The following is a 19,475-nucleotide window of genomic DNA, read 5'->3' on the forward strand; positions in this document are numbered from 1 at the left end:
GAAGTTGCCCCCCAAAATGGGGGATTCTTTTCTCTTGTTTTTTTTTTTCTAAGTGTCGTGTGGATGATGAGCAGAAGGACTATTCAGCAGCCAGGGAAGAAATGTTTGTAAGCAAAAGGTAGAAAGTGTGTTAGTGAGTATTGATGGATTTGTGCCTGCTGATTTGTCTTTCAAGCTTGACACTGAACAATGTCCTTTGATGTTCTCTGGCACCTGTGTTAGAGAGTGAAAAGCTCTTTTCTTCATCGTCTCCATGTTACTTAAGATTTAACTTTTTTTTCCTGTGATATTTTTCATCAGTCATCTTTTTCCAGAGACTCATGGCCTGTAAGATGTTTAAAAGCAAGTATTTCAGCCTAAATTCCTGACCAACAGCTATAACTGGCAGACTGTAGCGTTGTGGAAAACTTAAGTAAAAATGCAAGTAGAAGGCTATAATCTGTTACTTGTTTTATTAAAGGAAAGTTCACTTTCATTGTTGTATATAGTAGATATGTACAAATAGGATATAAGAAGTTTTTAGTGTATGTGTATATATATTCAGATGCTTAGTATTACATTTCCATTAGTTTGCTATTTTCTAAATGAAATTGATCCATGTGGATCAGCTTGTATTTGATTTCCTCTTTTTTTAACTCCCAGTTGTAGTTTCAGCCCTGTGTAAGCTGATTGTTGAAGTGAACTAATTAAATACATTCAAACTAAGAAGGCTTGCTCTGGAAAAGTGTTCTTTCTACCCTGAAAAAACACGTTTCAGTAGTCAAGAGCTGATTTTTAATTCTTCAGCCACATTTCCTTGTGCTTAGGCTGATGGTATGAAAATAGCAGAGTCTTTCCAGCGTGCATTTGCAGAACCTGTTGCAAAAAAAGGAAAGTTAAGGATTTAAAGTCAGTGTTTCAGACTTATGGTGCACTTCTAATGAAAGGAAAATGGAAGGAAAAAAAATCTTTCTTCAACAAGTTAAATTGTCCAGTGCTGGGACAATCCTGTGTGTTTATGGAGTAGGTTGCACAGACTTGGGAAGTGGATGGTCTGAAGGGATGTTGAAGCTTGAGGTTCATATTCTTTCACGTAGATGTTCACCCTGGAGCGGAAGCTTCTGGTCTGGCCAGAGAGTTAACCCAGATGAGCTGCTCAGGAGTGGAGGCATCGTTCTCTGGAGAACGTTCTTGTTCATGTAAACCTCTGAACAAATGGAATGTTTCTATAAAGATAATAACTTGTTTAACTGTGTAACTCTTCTCAGTTAATGTATTTCAGTGGCGGTAAGTCAGGAGCAGGAGTGGCTTGCTTTGTGAGGGCTGTAGTGGTTTGATGTCACACTGCAGAGATTTCTCAGCTGCTTATGAAGAAACACAAATTACAGACCAGTGTATGAAGAAAACAGGCACTAATTTCAGTCATTTCTGTACACAGACAGGAATCTACCAGAAAGTTGGGTAGGCAGCTGGGAGAGCCAATTATGTCAGCTATCGTTAGCAGATTGCTATTAGACTAGAGCTAATATTCATATTGCAGCAAGCAGTATTTCAGTAAGAGCAATCTAATCTAACTCTTACATTGCACATTCATTCTTGATTTTTAGACATAATCTTCCAGAATTATGATGATTTGAAGTCTGTAACCTGGGGTAACAGATGCCTAAATACTGTTGTCTTTAAGAAGAATGTGTTACTACTAGTGCATGTTGTAGGATAGATTTGATTCATAAGAATAAAATCTAATTTTTCCCATGCTGATAGCGGCTAGTTTCTTTTGTATATTCTGCTTAAAAAGGAAAAAAAAAGAGTTGAAGCTAGACTGCATTTACACAAGGGCATTTGAAAAGAAGTGTTTTGTTAGACTGCTAGACTGACATGATCCAATTTTGTCATGAACACAAAGGCTGCTCAGCATCTTTTGCCTTTGGGAATGAAAATAGGCCTCTCCCCTTCCTTTCTGAGCTTCTTCAGATGTTTTGTTATGTTAAACAGTGCAAAGAATGACAGACTTTCTCTATGGTGCTGCTTAAATTTACCTTTTTGTTTGTGTTCAACTTTAATTTATTCTTTCAAGTTTGCACCCAAGGGTGGGAGGTACAAAGATGTAAAAGTTAATAATGAGATTTAGGGGTTGCCTGGGTAAAAGGGTGGCGTTTTTGCCTTGAAATCAAAGCAAAGCATTGGTCTTACTGTTTTCACGTGGGTTGGTGTAGGTTAGTCAAGTCCAAGTAATGAGAAACTAGATCCTGCATTGTCTGCATATGGACTTATTTAAGGAGGCTTGCCAAAGCAAAACTGTAGCCTATGTTTTAAAACTGTTCATTGTTGATCACCAATATACTGCTTAAACCAATAGAAGCATTTCTGAAAAGCTTCTTTTCCTCCTCTGCAGTTTATGTAACCCAACAATTTTTTGGTATTTCTTTGTGGGGTTCTCCGCCCCTTTCTTTATGTTTTACTGCTTTGCCTAGAAAATTATTATTGAAGAACTGCCCATTTTCTCTAGCTGTTTGTAATGCATCTGTGTTTTTCTTCTAGAGCCACCCATTTTCTCCTTTTATCATTCCAAATATGACATAAAACATTACATACCAATTTGGGTTTGTTCCAGGATGCTGGTCTATTTGCCCTACTTAAAGTGCAAGGTGGTGGAAGTGTTCAACACCTTAGGAGGAACCCGACATCTTGCAGATTTACATTTTCCCTCCCCCTCTACCAGTCAGTAGGTTTTAGTGTAGTAGTTTAGTAGTTTACTAAGCATTCTTGAAATCTGAAACAATTGGCAAAACAAACCTTGTTTCTATCTTCTTTTCCTCAGCAACCTGCTACATAGGCTAATTATACCTTACGCTGCTCCTGTATTTGAAAGAGACTTACACATTTTAAAAAAAGTAAAAAATTGAGGTCGTTGGTTTAGGCTGTGTATTGACAGTGACTTGCTTAATTTGATACCATCTTTCGAAGCTACCTATGCCCAAAGCATGCTTTGAAAAAAAGCATAGACTACCTGGATAAGGTAACTACTATTTCAGTATGAGATCCATCTAGTTAGTGCTGCTGCAGTCTTGCCCTCCATATCCTCCATTGAGGATGCTCCTGACCATCCTCACTAATTCAGGGAGTTAAACTGACTGAGGAGTGTTCCCCCACTTTTTTTTCTCCCCGCCTAGTGCCAGCTTGCTCCTTGAACTTGGCTTGCTGAAGGTTTAAATAAGGAACATTGCAAGGCAGGTGTAAGTATGCACGTCTGAAGAAAAAAGGTGAAATGCAGAATTAAAGCAATTCTGAGTTAGACTTAAACTGTCATGGTAATGAAGCCTAAAGTGTTTTCTGCAAATTCCTTAACGATTTTTAATGTCTACTTCAGAGAGAGTTAATAACAGCACTTAATCAGTCTGGAAATCTAAGCAGTGAGGAGGCACCACTTTGTTGTGTGTAAAAAGGTGTGTAGATAACAAGGAACAAAGTATCTGATTGAATAGAGGTAGCTCACCACCAGTATTCACTGAACATAACCGAACCTGTTTGACATTTCACCGAGGCTGATCGTTGTCCTCTTGATCTGAACTTGTGGGAAGAGAGGTGTTGGATGCGATCTGCCCAGTGTGTTTGCAGTGGCATCCTCGTCCTCTGTCTTCAGCAGTGCAGGGCTGTTGGAGCATGGCAGGCTGTGCCGTGGTTTTTCTTGGTGAGAACTTAACCTGTGCAACCCATGTGGCGTTGAGAAAAGCATACCTTATCTTGGCTAAAATCTACCAACCATAGAAGTCTGGAGTCCACCCGCCGTGGAGCTCTTGAGCACACACGGTGCTGCAGCATTGCCCAGCCAATTTCTCTGGGTATAGGGAAATTTTCTCTTCCTCTAAGCAGAAGAGTCACAAAACAGAGGAAGTCCAGGAATGCAGTGACCGAAGCGATGGCAGCCTGCATCAAGAATACTGAGATCACGCAACCGATCGGTGAGCTACGGCTCTGGCTTCCACCACTGTTTGCTGCAGTGCCCTGCGTCATTCTGACACATCATGTCGTGTGGCTCCCGGCATTGCTGGTAGTTGGCACCTGGGCTCCTTTTTGTTGGGCAGAACACACCTTCCTGCCTGGATGCCTGCCCGGAGCACAGGAAAGGTGCTTTTTTTGACTGGCAGGTTCAACTGCAATTTTTTATGTGTTTTGCTGGCCTGATTGAGATCAATTATTTAGACAAGGTGCTTCAGGAATTCAGGATTGAGGTGGGGGAGGCAGCAAAGGGATGAAAAATTAGGAATGGAAGGATAGCCCGGAAGCAAAACTGTACAGTGGCGGATTGGAGGTAGGGAGATGGGAGCTTGCTTGTCTGGTGTGGACACAGGTTTGTAGCTGTGCATGGCAAATTGAATTTTGTCTGTAGTTTGTTGATGGGAAAAGATGTGCTATAGAGGAAATGTTTTAATTGTTGATAAACTAAAAAGGAAAAAATACCATGCAGTATTGAAACACTAACATTTCCCCAAGTACGTATTTATCAGTTTCCAGGGTTTGAGAAAGCATTTATCTAAATTCATAGAAGGAAAAAAAAAATCTAACGGGAAGCTGTTGGAAGATACTGCCTGTTAGTTTAGGAAGTTTGTGATCCACAAACACTAGAAGCACAGAGGATCTATTGGCAAAGTGTCACTGTGTATTTACTTCGGTTCTATATTCTTTCCTAGGCATTTTCTGTAGACCCCTGATAGAAATGGGATACTAAGCCAGGCAATCTTCTGCCTTTTTTATGAGTTAAGAGCTATACTACAAAACCTCTTAAATTATTTTTATATGCCAGTCTTTTAATGAGAGCATAATTTTTTGAAGCAATGAAACTTGACATTGATTCTCATGCTGCTCTTACATGATGCTGTTGAAATTCATATAATTAGTATCGCCTGTTAGTGTGTAGCTTTTTATGGCAGTACAGGCATTAAAACATTAGTGGTCTATATAATCAAAGTACTCAGTGTTGTACCACTGTTAAAGCTTAAAGATTTGATTGATCTTCTGTAGGGTAATTTAGTTTTGTACACCTTTTAGATATTGCACATCAAGATATTTATGCTTGACAGCTTCAATTAGGATTGCCTTTTACATTACTTTCATAAAGGCCAGTTTTTATAACACAGGCAATTTTATTGCTGTGTACCCATTTGATTTCTATGACCAGTTTCTCTACAAAGTTTGTATTACATCAAGGATTATCACCTTGAAAATCTCATGGTGTTACAAGTTCTGAAATCTTGTTTTTGTGAACCTCTAATCGCTGGTGTGATCAATTATCAGCAAGTGAAGGTTTTGTTTATTCCAAAAGCATTTTCATTGCTCCAATTTCATTGTTTCACTTGCTAATCCTTTTGTCCTCCTAATTTTTTTTTTTAATAACTTGTACTTGCTGGGTTTGATATGAATACTTTTTTTAGTAAGTTTATGCCCATAAAGCTTCCCATCTTCTTGATTGGATCTAATGGCACGTGTCTGATAGTTGTGAGCTATTCTCCACACTCCTTCCATGTTTTCTAAATCTGAGGTAGATTTCATGTATGAACATGTACACATGTAAAAATTATCTGGGCAAGCTATTTTGGAAGTTTGCTGTTTCTTTTATGTACTTTCAAAATTTTATTTTGTTTCAAGGTGTGTGTGTGCTTCCCCCTCCTCCCTGTTTTACTGATGGATATGCTTTTGCATTTGCCATTTATTATTGAGTGGAAATATGGACAAATTGGAGAAGAAAGGTTTAACTTTTTTATATACTGTCTCAGGCTGATTACATTCAGCACTTAAGGCATCACCTGCATCTTTTTCCGTTCAAGATCTTGTCTGAGAGTATTTCTCCCTGGGACTACTCTGTTCTGTTGATTCTTTTCATGCATCCAGTCTCTAGGGTTCTCCCCCTTGCCACCCCCCAGTATCTGTGATTATATACTCTTGAGTTTTGATTAAGTTTCAGGACACTAATGAGCCAGCAGGGAGTAAAAGTGGTTAGCAGCAATAAGAATGAAGAGGAATGTCTTGGCTGCGTTTCTATATCTTGTGAAAACAAGGTGGATTAAATCAAGTTCTGGAATAAGAGAATGCTTATCACTTTGTACTGATCTGTGCCCAGTTTTTGCACTAAGTAGGAGGAATTATTTCTCTCAAGCTAGTTCTCCCTTTTTTCAAATGCAGCTTGTCTACACAGTTCAATAGTTATCTTCAGAGTTTTTTTTCTTTCTTAAAAAAAAAAAACCACCACCACCCTTTCATGATTCCCTAGATTCTTAGAATAACTTCAGGATGCCTTAAATGCTGTCATCTTGGAGTCACAGCCTCTCCAGTTTTCTTGACTTTCTAGCCATAATAAAAATAACTCTATTATTTACGTTCCCAATTGTACTGTGAATACTTTAATTGAACCCAGTTCCCTCTGTGTAGATCATGCTTGGAGCATGCACCTGTGTCTGATTTGCCCCGTTGTTCTTTTAGCATGTCAATATATTGCTGAGCCTGGATAGTGTTTAACTGGGAGCAATGGAGGAAAAGCTGTATGAGACAAGACAAAATGGTACTGATTACAAATACAGTATGGTTTTGTCCTGAGGATATGGAGCTGGGATTAATTTTACAGCTGTATGGAAGGGGGTTAACTTGTAGTGCTTACTTTACTGCTAATTGCTAATGACACCCAGGGCAAGCTTGTAGGGTCCTACTCTGTATTCAGTGTGACCTTGGAATGTGTGCTGCAAAAGATAACGGCAGCTTCAGTATTTAATATCAGTATTTAATATTAGGAGTATGCATCTACTTAGGGAAATGCATCTTAGTGCTCTGTAGTAAATAGTTTTGTGGGTCTTTCAATTATCTAGGTTTATTTAAAAGTCCAGAAAGCAAAGGGTAGACAAAAAATATTAGTATTACTTGGTATACAAATGTCATTCCTCCTCTCATTATGTGCTTTGTGTTATGATCTAATTACCTTGATGTTAATTTCTTAGTGCTTATGTGTCTCAGCTGAAGAAATGAGCTATTCCAGGAAGAATTACCTGCAGTTAATGAGCTGATAATCCAAAGCAGTTTGTTTTGAGTGTACTCAGTTGTAAATAAGAGCAGAACTGGACCTGTGATTCCCAGAAGCAGACAGGAGTACATTCAGGAGAGTCTGTAATGACTCTTTTGGAGGATTGTATGACAAGTCATATTTCCTTCCATTACATTCCAACTTTTACCTGTTTATTAGGCTGCGGCATCTCTCTGAAATTGTTGCTTTGTAAGAATTTGAAGCAGTCTTGTTAATGCTGACGTGCATGAGCGTTAATCTCCAAACCTGCAATTGAATTTATGGACTTGAGGAAGTATTTGCTTAAACATTCAAATACAAGTGGAGCTGGTGGAACTGGGAGTTGTTTGTTCCGGTGTGTTACTGCTGGTCCTGTTCCTCCCTGACTTACTCTCTTCTGTCTCATTACAGGTCTTGATGCGGAGTTGTCTTACGTGAGGAATGATGTGGTTAATTACTACGCGTTGTCCTTCAATCTCTTAATACCCAGCGAGACCAACAATCTTCACTTCAGCTGGCATGCTAAATCCAAGGTAAGCAGGCATAACTTCTGTGTTTGAGTACTTGATACATGATCTGTATTGCTTAGTGAATACCCACTATTACAATTGAATGTTTTTTTTTCTTTGCAAAAATTAGCATATGTTAAGTGCAAAAGAATTATTTATATGATTGCAGGCAGTAAGTTAAGATGATACTGTTGTGGTTTAACCTCAGCTGGCAACTGAGCACCACACAGCCACTCACTCACTTCCCCCCCCTCCCCCCCCAGGTGGGATGCGGGAGAGAATCGGAAGAGTAAAAGTGAGAAAACTCGTGGGTTGAGATAAAAACAGTTTAATAATTGAAATAAAATAATAATAATAATGGAATATACAAAGTAAGTGATGCACAGTGCAGTTGCTCACCACCCGCCGACCAATGCCCAGCCAGTCCCCGAGCAACAGCCCCCCCGGCCAGCTTTCCCCCAGTTTATGTACTGAGCATGATGTCACATGGTATGGAATATCCCTTTGGCCAGTTTGGGTCAGCTGTCCTGGCTGTGCCCCCTTCCAGCTTCTTGTGCACCTCCAGCCTTCTCAGTCGGTAGAGCATGGGAAGCTGAAAAGTCCTTGACTAGTGTAAGCATTACCTAGCAACTACTAAACATTGGTGTGTTATCAACATTGATCTCATCCTAAATCCAAAGCACAGCACTGTACCAGCTGCTAGGAAGGAAATTAACTCTATCCCAGCCGAAACCAGAACAGATACATATCCAAACTGTTCCTTTCTTGTTTTAGAACAGTTAAGCACTTCTTTTGAAGTATTTTATACTTCTTGCTTCTGGCAAGCTACATGTACATATAGAAGCTATTGGCTGTGGAATCTCTTCTGGTGGTGCATTGAACGCACAGAAGGGGCAGCCATGAACTGAAGCCTCTAGAAATCAAATGTAGAGCAATTGTGTTTTAGAGATTTCTAGAAACATATGTTTGGAGACGCGAAGAACCTATAAAAGTAGCATCTAGTGTGTTATTACTGAGCACTGATTAAATGGAAAAGGATTTTTATTTCACTTAATCACCATGGCTGGAGCATGCAGCAACAGCTGTCATAAAGATTGCATATGCTCTTACATTTTGAAGGATTTCCAGTTACTTAACAATTTATTTTTGTATATGAAATGATCTGTTTAGTCTCTGCCAGATGTTCTTTTCTTTTTTTTTTTAAACTTGAGCAATGGTTATTCTTCTGTCCTTAAGTAGGAAAGACTGCAGTAGGAACAGTAATATTTAACAACTCCACCAATGCAATTTCGGAAGATTCCTTCTGCCAGTGTTCTTCCCTTTGAGGTGTAACTTCTTACAAGATGTGAATTTTGGCCTGCAACGGTGTTGGGTACAGTGCAAGCCAGCCCTTCTGCTTGATATTGCATTCCACCTTCACAGGCAGTTCAGTCACTTGCTATTTGAATAGGACCTTTGAAGGAGTTTCCCTGTTATTACAACTTCAGCTATGAGCTACCTGCATCACTGTCCCTGCCCAAGTTTCCTTGGGCCTGTCTGAATTTTGAATAGGAATTCTTGAGCTTCCATTACTGTGACTGCACCACTCAGCATCTTCTGTGCTAACTTTATAGGATGGGTGTAGTGCAGTTTATAGGAACTCAGAAACTGTGATGTTTCTACCCTTGGCATCTTGACTGAAAAATAAATTGATAATATAAATGCTTCCTATTATGTTTTAGAAAAGGGGGGGGGGGGGGAGCTAATGGGGCAAACAAAGTCAAAAGAAATTCATTCAACTGAGTGTGGAGGGATAGGATGAATTTCCAACAGGAGCTTATGACTCAGTTACAATAGGTCCTGTACTTTTTTGAATGAATATTTGCAGAATCAGCTTCTTAAGTGGAAACAAAATCTTGACTATAGTTGAATAAACTGTAAGCAATTTTGGCTGTGTAGTTTATAAAATGGACTAGAGGAAGGGGAATTTTTTGAATTCCTATGGTTTTAACAAACTGGCTTTTGAAAAAGTAAGTTTAAAAGTATCAGTAAGTGAGGCTTGTGGTGTTTTGGTTTTTTTTTTTTTTGTAATACAGCACTTTAAATTCTGCCCCAAATTTTCAAGAATTATTTCAAGAGTGGCTTCTATTTTGGCTTTCTTAATTTGAACTGTCACAAAAGTCTGATATTTAGACTTCATATAAGAAACCTTGAATTTGGGCACCTAAAATCACCAGCATTCTTTGAAAATAAGATACAGGGTTTTTTAATTTCAAGAAGAATTATGAAAAGGTATGTAGCATTTCTTTTTACTACTGTAGAGATTTCTTATGTGTTTTCCATCTTCTAACTATTGTTACAGGTTGAGTATAAACTGGGATTTCAGGTAGATAATCCCATGGCTATGGCTATGCCCCAGGCCAACATTTCTCTACAAGGAGAAGTTCCTCGCACCCTTTCAGGTAAACCTCCCACCCCCTGAAAGTGCACAGCTAGTGCTGATACTAATAATGCTTTCTGGTGGTACTTTGTTTTTTCCAAAATATGTGTAGTGTTGCTTAAGAGCGTAATCTTTCTCTATTAAGCTTAATATGTTTACAGGCTTTCTGCAACAGTTATGACATTGCTAAAAAAAGTGTATTATAGATTGAGACTATTAGTCTGAGAGTAATATTTTTTTTTTTCCCCCCCCTTGTTTAGCAGAGGATACAGATTTTCCTGGAAAGGAAATGTGACATTTTTATGTGAATGTACACACACAAGGTTTCTGTTCCCTTTCAACAATAATCATTAGCAACTGCATGGATTTTAAAATCCATGCCTTTTAATTTCTCTAGCCTACAGAGATGACATTTCAAGATGTGTGGGAGTTGTTAATAGATTAAAGTGTTTATGGTAAGTTTTAAAACTGAGAAAACTATTTTGAATATGTATTAGCTCCCCCATAGAATTTATACTAGAAACAATTTTGTTTCAGGAAATGTGCAAGTGATCATCATGCCTTTCTCATTCAACTATGGTTCCTTGTACTCTGTTAGATATTCAAAGGGCAATAAAATATATATTGATGTTTCGGTTTTGTACAACTTTTTTGTGAAAGCAGACACTAGGGAATTAGGCTTGTTGTGTCTGCTCTGTTGGCATAAATAATACTGGTATATAAGCCAGAAAGTAAATAATGTCATACTAGTTTAAGCTTGATTCCAGTCAGATTTGCAGAGACCAAAATATTTAAACTTAACAGTTGTGGAAAAAAGCTAGCTTTCATAGCATTTGCAAAAGCAATGAGGAAAACTAAGTTTTCTGGTTTTCTGTGATAACAGGTTTCTCTTGTGACAGCGCTTTAACTCCAAAGCTAATGGATGGCTAATGGTCACTTATCCACAGATACAATTTTAGTAATCTGTAAACTTTTAATATAACTCACATAAATTCATTTAAAATCTATGCCCTTTAATGCTTTAATAGTTGTCTGAAATTACAAGGCATGAAGGCTAAAGTAGCATTTCTTAATAGCAAGTTCTTTAAAAATGTACATTATAAACATCATTTAAAAAGACCTTTATCATTTAAATATTCTTTCACCACAATGTCTGAAAAGTGCTCGAACTTAACTGTAGTCCCTATTTGTTGTCTGTTTGCAGTGTTTCGTGTCGAACTCTCCTGCACTGGCAGATTTGACTCTGAGGTCACAATACTAATGCAGCTCAACTTGACAATAAATTCATCAAAAAACATCACAGTTTTAAATTTCAAACGAAGGAAAATGTGCTACAGAAGTAAGACATTAAGTTTCAAATATTAACAAGCTTTTAGTGTTAAAGTATGATAGGAAAAAGGAGTGGGAAGGTTTATGATCCAGGACATGAGTAACACATTCCAAGAGTGAATGTTGGAGAGGATAGGGAAAAAAACAGGTAAAATTTTGCCTTTCAGAGACGAATGGGGTCTTTTGGTAAAAGCAGAAGCTGATGGATGAACAAATTCCCCAAGTGTTATGCTGCATTGACTGACATTTTTACATATATAGCAAAAAGCATTTTCTCTGTTGTGCTTGGAAGGAAGAAACTAGTTTCCTCAAAACTGCAGCACTCTGAATATTCAAATTGTTCTAAGAATTACCAACAAAATCTATTTAGTTTATAAATTGTATAAAATTGGCTATTTAGTGAATGTAAGCAGGTGTTAGTCTTTCAGACTTGGAGTACAAAATGATCTTGGTAGATAATGCAGACTTCAGAAATCCCAGATCGACTCTTCTGTGTTTTGACTTGGGAATCTGCAAACACAATTTATTCTTGGATTGTTACTATCTCCTGTTGCTGCTTCCTAGTATTTTCATAGGCATCAGAAGAAAATTATTTTGGAGAATCCCAAGAACTGTACCCTCCTTAAAAATGGCGGTGGTGTCCTGTTCTCAGGCAGCGTTTGAGGATGGCCACCTCTCTATTTACATGCTCCTCCTGGCACTGTTCAGTTTACTTGAAGCCTTTGAAGACAGTAGTTGGCTTTTCAGAGGGGAGTTTGCCGCTTCTCTTGAGTATGAATGTCTAAGGATGAACTTCTGGAAGGTGTAGGTGAAAGAGCTAGCGTGGCTTTTTAGCACGTAATGATGTGATACTCATGTTCCTTGCATTGATGTTACGGGAAGATCATTCTTAATTTGAGGTGTATCTCTTTTTCTAGTGAAAATGGAGGTCTGGCTGAGAATGTTTTGAAGGAAAGACATTTTTACCTTTTATTTCATCTTTTCTTAGGTACTTTTTCAAATGTTGTAAGTGGGGATGTCAGCATTGCTTGTGTATTCATAGCTTATTGAGCTGCTGAATGTGCAGAGGAGGTTTCCATAAGCACCACACAGTTATCTGGGTGTGTGAGATAGAGCCACTTCCTACGTTATGCAGAAGTGATTCTTATAAAGATCATGTTTCTGTGGGTTCATAAAAATGTCAGTGACTTTTTTTGATGTGTGTTGATTGGTATAGAGCATCCAGGGATTTCTGATTTAATTTAGTGCATAAGTTAAAAATATGCAGGAACTTGCTAGCGGTTTTGCTCAAGGCATTTGTAATAGTTCCTCCTAAAGTTTAAAAAAGGGGAAAGAAAAAAAAAAAGAAACTCTCAGATTTTTCCCTCCCCCAGATTACTTTTTCACGAGTTTATCAGGCTGAACTGGCTTACCAAGGAGTCAGAAGGGGCTGTGCTAGGAAGGAAGCAGCTCTTCACAGCTGGGAGCAGGAAGGGGGATGTGCAAGTGGGACTGCGCCTTTGCAGCCACAGAAATCCATAATACTGCCTTAACTGTGTGCGAATCTTCAGTGAGGTTCATCTGAAGTCATCTCCACAGCCTGCATTCCCTTGGTTTGCACTGCTCCTCTTAGTGACCAGACTCACAGTAAGCTTAATGAAGACTTATTCCCTTTCTAAAGGAGTACTTTCACACACAAACCTGAATATTGTCCTTGTGCCTTTTGTTCCATATTTATAAGTATTTAAACAGGCACTACCTTTTTCATCCTTCAGTTTTAAAACACTCATGACTGTAGCACCAGCTGAGAAGGCACAGTGCCCATGGCTGCATCTCTGACTTCTTCCTAGGATGAGTAGCATTAGACTGGAGCCAGAATTTCTTCCAAAAGGTCAAGATAGTATTGATCGAACAGTCAAGAAATTATTTTCTATCTTATAGTAACTGATTCTGTGAGGTCTTTGTTGTTTAGTGTCTTAGCATACACTCACATACTCTGCACCTCCTCTTTCTACTGTCTGCTGCTTTGGACTTTGGTGGACAAGCCGGAGGGGTTTTTGAGGTAGGTAGATTCAGTGGGTTCAAGCATGGCCTCAATGGACGTGTATCAGTGGTGAAATATCTCTGACCCATGTGTCTTAAGTGTGATTTTTATTATACAGTGGTTAGGTATTTAAAATGGAAATCTAGAGATAACTATAGTCCTTAAGTCAGCTCACCTGTTTGGGAAAGCAGATTTGTTTTTCCATAAATAAGGCAATTGACTTCCTGTGAAGGGCTACAATAATAAATGTATACCAAACTTAATGGTTTTCTTTCATCTCTTTAGAGCTTGAACCAGAAATAAAATCTCCAATGTCTGATAAAAACAGCAGCAAGGCTATCTGTAAGTGATTCTGAGTGTACAGCTTACTTCGGGTGTAAAAAATGAAAAACTTGTGATGTTCTTTCTGTTTCCACAGCTTTCCCTATGAAAGCACTCCCAAGGTAGCCTGTAGTACACCTAGTATTTTAGTGGGTTTTTTTAGTAATTATTTATTTTAACTGGGAATATATACTAGCGAAGAGGGAGAAAACCCTATCTCAAATCTCCTAGCAACCTTTTTTATCATGTCTTAGGGACTCTGGTTTCTGTACCTGACTCTGATCTATTTTCTTAACTTTAGGACCTATCTGGTTTGCTGTTTTAACTTGTCAGTATTGAATGAATAGAATGAGGTAGTTTCTTTTACTCAGTCCTCTTCTAGCTGGAAATACCATCGACTGACTCTGCTCAGCCTCTGTAGTACTCAAAATAGAAACGTTTTTGCCAAAATGCTTTTGGAAAGCAGTGGAGTGCATTGCTCAGTTTTCTCTTTACCACCCGCTGTCTCTTCCAGGGCAATTGTTCTCCACGATGCGTGATTTAAAATTGGGGATGGCTGGGGCTACTGCCTCTTCCTGCCTCCAATTCCTCTGCCCTTGTTGCACCTTGTTGAAGGCCAGTGCAGCAGACAGCCCTCTGCTGCCAAGGTGCAACTGCAGAATTTTGCCCTAAAACTCACCACAGTTGAGATTCTTTGAGAAAGAGGATTAACTGCCCTGTTAACACTGCTGCATTAAGATTCAGGTCAGGGGGCTGTAATACACCCATCATACCCTAAAATCAGGAGGAGAAGCTGAAGTTGTGTGCTCTGGCACATTTGGTCAGTGAGTAAGCACCACTATCTCACTGCACCTAGGTATTAGTCTCATTTTATTTACTGCGTTAGTGTGTGTCCTGGTGTGCAGGTGACTCCTGCTCTTCCAGCCCCAACTAGCAAGTCTATGCCACTTGCTGTGTTGGGGCTTAGCTGAGCTGGAAGCTGGGTTTGTCCATGCTCCTACTGTGTTTGCAGCATGGGAGCCATGGAGGAGGGTTGAGGGTTTGTGCAAGGTCGAACCAGCAGGACCAACAAGACCATTTTAGGAGGTTCCTGGCTAGCTTTTATCCTTCAGTAGGAACCTTCCTTGTGTCCCAGTAAATAAATGGAGGTGTCAGGTAGCTTGCTGGGCCCTGCCCTGCTTTGCTGCAGCAGGAGCTCTTCTGGGTGTTATCATGGTCTGCCTCTGCAGGTTGGCTCCTGCTTCTGCCAGACCTGGGTGGCAGGGCACCGGGGGTGAATCTGGGGACAACAGCACCACCCTCCTGACATGTCAGCCTGCTGGGAACTAACAAAATGTGGTTTGTGGGGTTGGTTTGGGTGTTTTTTTGGTTTTGTTTTGTTTGTTTTGTTTTGGTTTTTGTTTGGACTTTTTTTGAGAAAGGTTCAGTAACTTTTCACCTTTCTATTTCAGTTGATCCTGTAAATGCAGCTCCCACCACTTCAACCCGTGTGTTTTATATCAGTGTAGGCGTGTGCTGTGCTGTTATATTCCTGGTGGCAATAATATTAGCTGTCTTGCACCTCCACAGCATGAAAAGGATAGAGTTGGATGACAGGTATGTATTCAAGCTTTTCGAGCGCATTTCTGGGACATGTTTACCCAGACTTGTGGGAGTTCTTGTCTCAAAATGAGCACTCTGTAGTAGCTTGCAATTTCTGCTCTTGATGTCAAGCTGTAACAATTACTACCTGTGCAGAGTTGTGGTAAGTGCTATACTGCAGAAAGGCAGCAGTTGCAGGTGCTCTGCTGTTTATGGGGTAGGAGGGTTATAGCTGTTGGGTTTTTGCCAGAATAGTTTTGTGGAGGACACACAGTGGGGAAATTTGGACAGAGTCAGGTCTACAGGGATTGTCAGGACTGAAGGAAAACTTGATATATACCTGGGCACGCTGAAAATACTTGTTTCTTACTGACTTCTACAGGAGATTGAATTTCAGTTTTCTCTATTTTGATTCATTTACCAGTATTCACTTTGGCCTTAGGATAAAATCTGGGTATTACAACTGGTTGGTTAGAAAGCTGAAAATGGGCTCACTCTGAAATGTATTTTCAATCCAGAAAAATCAAATTGGCACATGCACGTGAAAAGGACTTGTAACGTGAACCCAAGGGCAATATGGTTGGCTGAGTGGGGATTAAACATCAAGGCGGAAGGGAGGCTGATAAAACAGGTGGACTGAGGCTCTGCTGAGGCAGTGTGAACAAGCTGCATCAGATGCAACTGTTCAGAAGCAGGCAGTTTTGAAACTGAATACTTTGGAAAGCAGTTGGGCCCATGGGTCGTCACCCCTGTTGAAAGGGTACCTTGAACTGTTTCTGTTCCTGCCTGCAACCTCTCAGAGTAACTCTATCTTTTCATCTTCCTCTATCCATTCATGTGTTTCTTTCTGTTTTTCTTTCTACCCTTTACTCCTCTGGTGTCCCAGACCACTTGGTTTTTGGGGGTGTCAGTGTAGTTAGTAATGGTTTCAAGGCCAGGTTGGATGGGGCTTTGAGCAACCTGGTCTAGTGGAAGGTGTCCCTGTCCATGGTAGGGGGGTTGGAACTAGACGATCTCTAAGGTTCTTTCCAACCCAAACCATTCTATGATTCTCAGTGTGTGATTATCTAACCAAATGACTTGTCAGCTTTCCTCAATTCATTTGTGCCTAATTGTCTACTGAGGGTTTTTAATGAATAGAAGGTGTTAAAGGATGTGCAGCTTGCTTTAATTCAGAAAGGAAAAGCATTACATTTATAGAGTGTGTAAATAGTGTCATCTACAAGTTTTTGAGATACTGTCTCAGCCTAGCAGTGTGATCAAGTTTCCTTTCATCCACTCCATCGTACTTGATTTCTGTGGAGATACAAGCTAAAAATTAATCTAATGTTAATACTCTGTGGTTTGCAGGTATTAAAGAATTTGCTCTAAATCAGTATATGGCCTTCTGATAATTTCTGTGAAGTTTGTGCAGATAGTGGGATTTAGTTCGTCAGAGAGCCATGTGATGACTTGTTTTATGAGCCTGAAGGTGCCTGACCTGACAAAACCTTGGATGGGCTCCTGGGTAGGAGCTCTGGTCAACTAGTACGGTAGCAAAGGTGTAACAGAGAGGCAAAATGTGCCTGAAAATCAGGATCTGTGGGGTTTTATTTTCAGAATGGGCAGCGTGCACAGGAGCCAGCAAAGAGACTGTGAGGTGATGTTTCAGTGCTCAGCTGAGAAACTGGTTCAGTGTTATAATTGAGCCTTGATGTTATGCACTAGCATTCCATATGATCATTGACTGCTTGATTTAGCAACTAGTCAAGGAGCTTGTGAGAGAAGAAACAACTTTTGCTTTGGTTTTGAATAACAAGCTCAAAACATTGCTGTAGAGGGGTTCTGAATCAAAGATGATAACGTCATTAGGGTTAACGACCTCCCAGGAGCAACAGAGGCTGAAAAACCCACTGCTGTTGCTCAGAGCATTTCAAAAACCAGAACCAAATAAAAATGACGAAGATTGTTAAATAGAAGCTAAAACCAGGCAGCTGAGTTTACAGGCTGCACATGGACTATTTAAGAACATTGTACTGAAAGTTCAGAGCAAATGCTTGCATACCTCCTATCAAAGGCACTTGAAAAAGTGCCAAAGAAACTTGGCGTGGCTTAACAGCAGGATAATGGAGGTTATTAAAAGCAAGAAGGCATCGTTCAAAAAGCTGACATAGTATGCAAGTGAGAAAACTAAGAAAGCTCATAAACATGAGCAAGTTAAACCAAAAAAACAGAATGAAGCCAACCAAAAAGGTAGCTTTTCAAACTTGCAACAGGCATAAAAAGAACAATTCCTTTTTCAGACTTGCTTGCAGCAGGAAGCCAGCCAAAGAAATCTGTAGGGCTAGTAGGTGATCAAGTTACAAAAGGAGTTTCCAGCCATAGCAGGAAAACGAACTGGAAGTTCCGCATCAGTGTTTAATGCAGTGACCATGCCAGGACACTTCTTTCCGGGAAACTCGCTGGAGAGTGGATCGTGTGGAAGCAGCTTGTAGATGCAATAGTGCAAACAGTTAAAATAGGCAGTAATAAGTTGCCAGCACCAGAGAATATTAATTCAAAAACTCTAAAGGAAGTTAAAGTGGAGTAGCTAGACCACCAATGGTGGCTTTTAACCTCATGCTAAAAACTATGCTGGAACCCTACACCTGGAAGACAGTGAATGTGGGAATAACTTTAAAAAAGGTTTCCAGAGAGAGAGCGAGGCCAGCTATAAATCAGTAAGCCTAGTATTTGTATGGTGAGAATTAGTAGATTCTGTTCTAAAGAAAAGATTCAGTAGGTGCATCTGTGATTATGGTATAATGGGGAAGAGTTGACTTGTTGGCTTTCTTTTTTTAAAGGAAGTCTTGCTTCAAAACTAACAGTGGTCCTTGAGGGCATCACCAAGCGTGTCTAAAAAATCCTACAAGGATGGCCAGCACTGCTTGGTCAGTGCTCAATAGCAGCCCAAGAAGCAAGTGGAATGTTGATTACTTGGCAAGACAGAGGGTTATACCCCAAAACAATCTCTTCTTTGTTCTCCAGATACAGTCAGCAGAATTGGAGAAGCTTTTAAGTTTCAAAAAAGAGGGGGATGTTTGTGTGTGTTTGGGAGGGAGATCAAAAAAGCTTCTTCCAGCCCTGCCATATGAGCTAGTAAGAGGTACTTACCTTTGCCCGCAAACTTTCTCACCTGTTCTTAGGCCGTTACAGCTACAACAATTCTTTTTGTAGGATTTTGTCTATGAGGATAAGACAGAAAACATCCTACTACGGTTTAAGCTATGGTTTGCCTGTCTCTTGAATACTCTGTGCAGCTATGGTCCTTCTACCCAAAGAAAATATCTCAAAAGCACATTGTAGGTGGCCCTGGAAGGGGCAACAAGTATCCTTAGAGAGAGGAATGACAAAGTAGGCTAGGACAGTTTGGTCTGTAAAAGAGCTGAGACAGGTACAGGGGTACAGGGCAGACAACTGTTCGCAACAGTGAACTAGGGAATATCTTTTCGATATTTGTTCCAGCACAGGAACTAAAGTGCAGCAGATAGAGCTAGCAGCTGGCATGCCCAGAGCAAACAAGAGGAGATCACTCTGGCTGAAAAAGCTAGTTGAGCTTTGCACGGTGTTACAGGTGCCTCTCTGTTTGGCTCAGGCTGCTGCTTTCAAACTTTAGCAGTCATTGTTGATTCTCAGTAGGATGTTGGTACCATGAAACAAATGCACTCAAGTCTTCTCTGGAATATAATAGTTTTGTTGTTTCTGGCATGACAGGGTGGTTTTTGCAATAAATGTTTTGTCATCTTGATTTTTCAAAAGTGGGGGAAAAGTGCTGGAAAATAGAGCAAATTCTGCAAAACAAATAGGAGGAAGTTGTTCACACTCAAAGGACAGAAGTGCTAAGATTTTTGAGTTACCTGACATACGTTTTAATGTGTGAGAGACTTTAAAAATGCCGTTCTTTCAAAGTCTAGCCTGGAAAATCTTCTGTTTTAACTTTGATATGTTAATTTTGAATTTATTACAGTGGCAGGCAGTCATGTTCATGTCCATTTTTGTTTTAAAACAGCATTAGTGACAGCAGTAGCTCACAAGGCTTATCCCAACCTTCCACACAGACAACACAGTACTTACGAGCTGACACGCCAAACAATGCAACGCCAGTAACCAGTAAGTGTTAATCTAATTATAGACCCTTGCAACAGACCCTCTTGGACACAGCTGGAGTATTTGGTGGTAGGGGTCTCATCAATTAGTCTTTTCATCTTGTTGCTGCAACCTGCAAAGGAAATGAATGGGGAAGAAGCT

General features: G+C 39.8%; 1 protein-coding gene across 1 annotated transcript in view; it reads left to right on the forward strand.

Annotated features, from left to right (window-relative positions):
- Positions 1–19,475, forward strand: part of RYK (receptor like tyrosine kinase) — a 63,693-nt gene that overhangs the window by 10,947 nt on the left and 33,271 nt on the right. The window contains exons 2-7 of the mRNA XM_076341800.1: positions 7,439–7,560; positions 9,878–9,977; positions 11,160–11,294; positions 13,593–13,649; positions 15,080–15,224; positions 19,237–19,337. Of these exons, the coding sequence (XP_076197915.1) occupies positions 7,439–7,560; positions 9,878–9,977; positions 11,160–11,294; positions 13,593–13,649; positions 15,080–15,224; positions 19,237–19,337 (660 nt within the window). The remainder of the gene's footprint in view (positions 1–7,438; positions 7,561–9,877; positions 9,978–11,159; positions 11,295–13,592; positions 13,650–15,079; positions 15,225–19,236; positions 19,338–19,475) is intronic.

This window comes from Aptenodytes patagonicus, chromosome 6 (assembly GCF_965638725.1).
Source record: "Aptenodytes patagonicus chromosome 6, bAptPat1.pri.cur, whole genome shotgun sequence".
Lineage (NCBI taxonomy): Eukaryota > Metazoa > Chordata > Aves > Sphenisciformes > Spheniscidae > Aptenodytes > Aptenodytes patagonicus.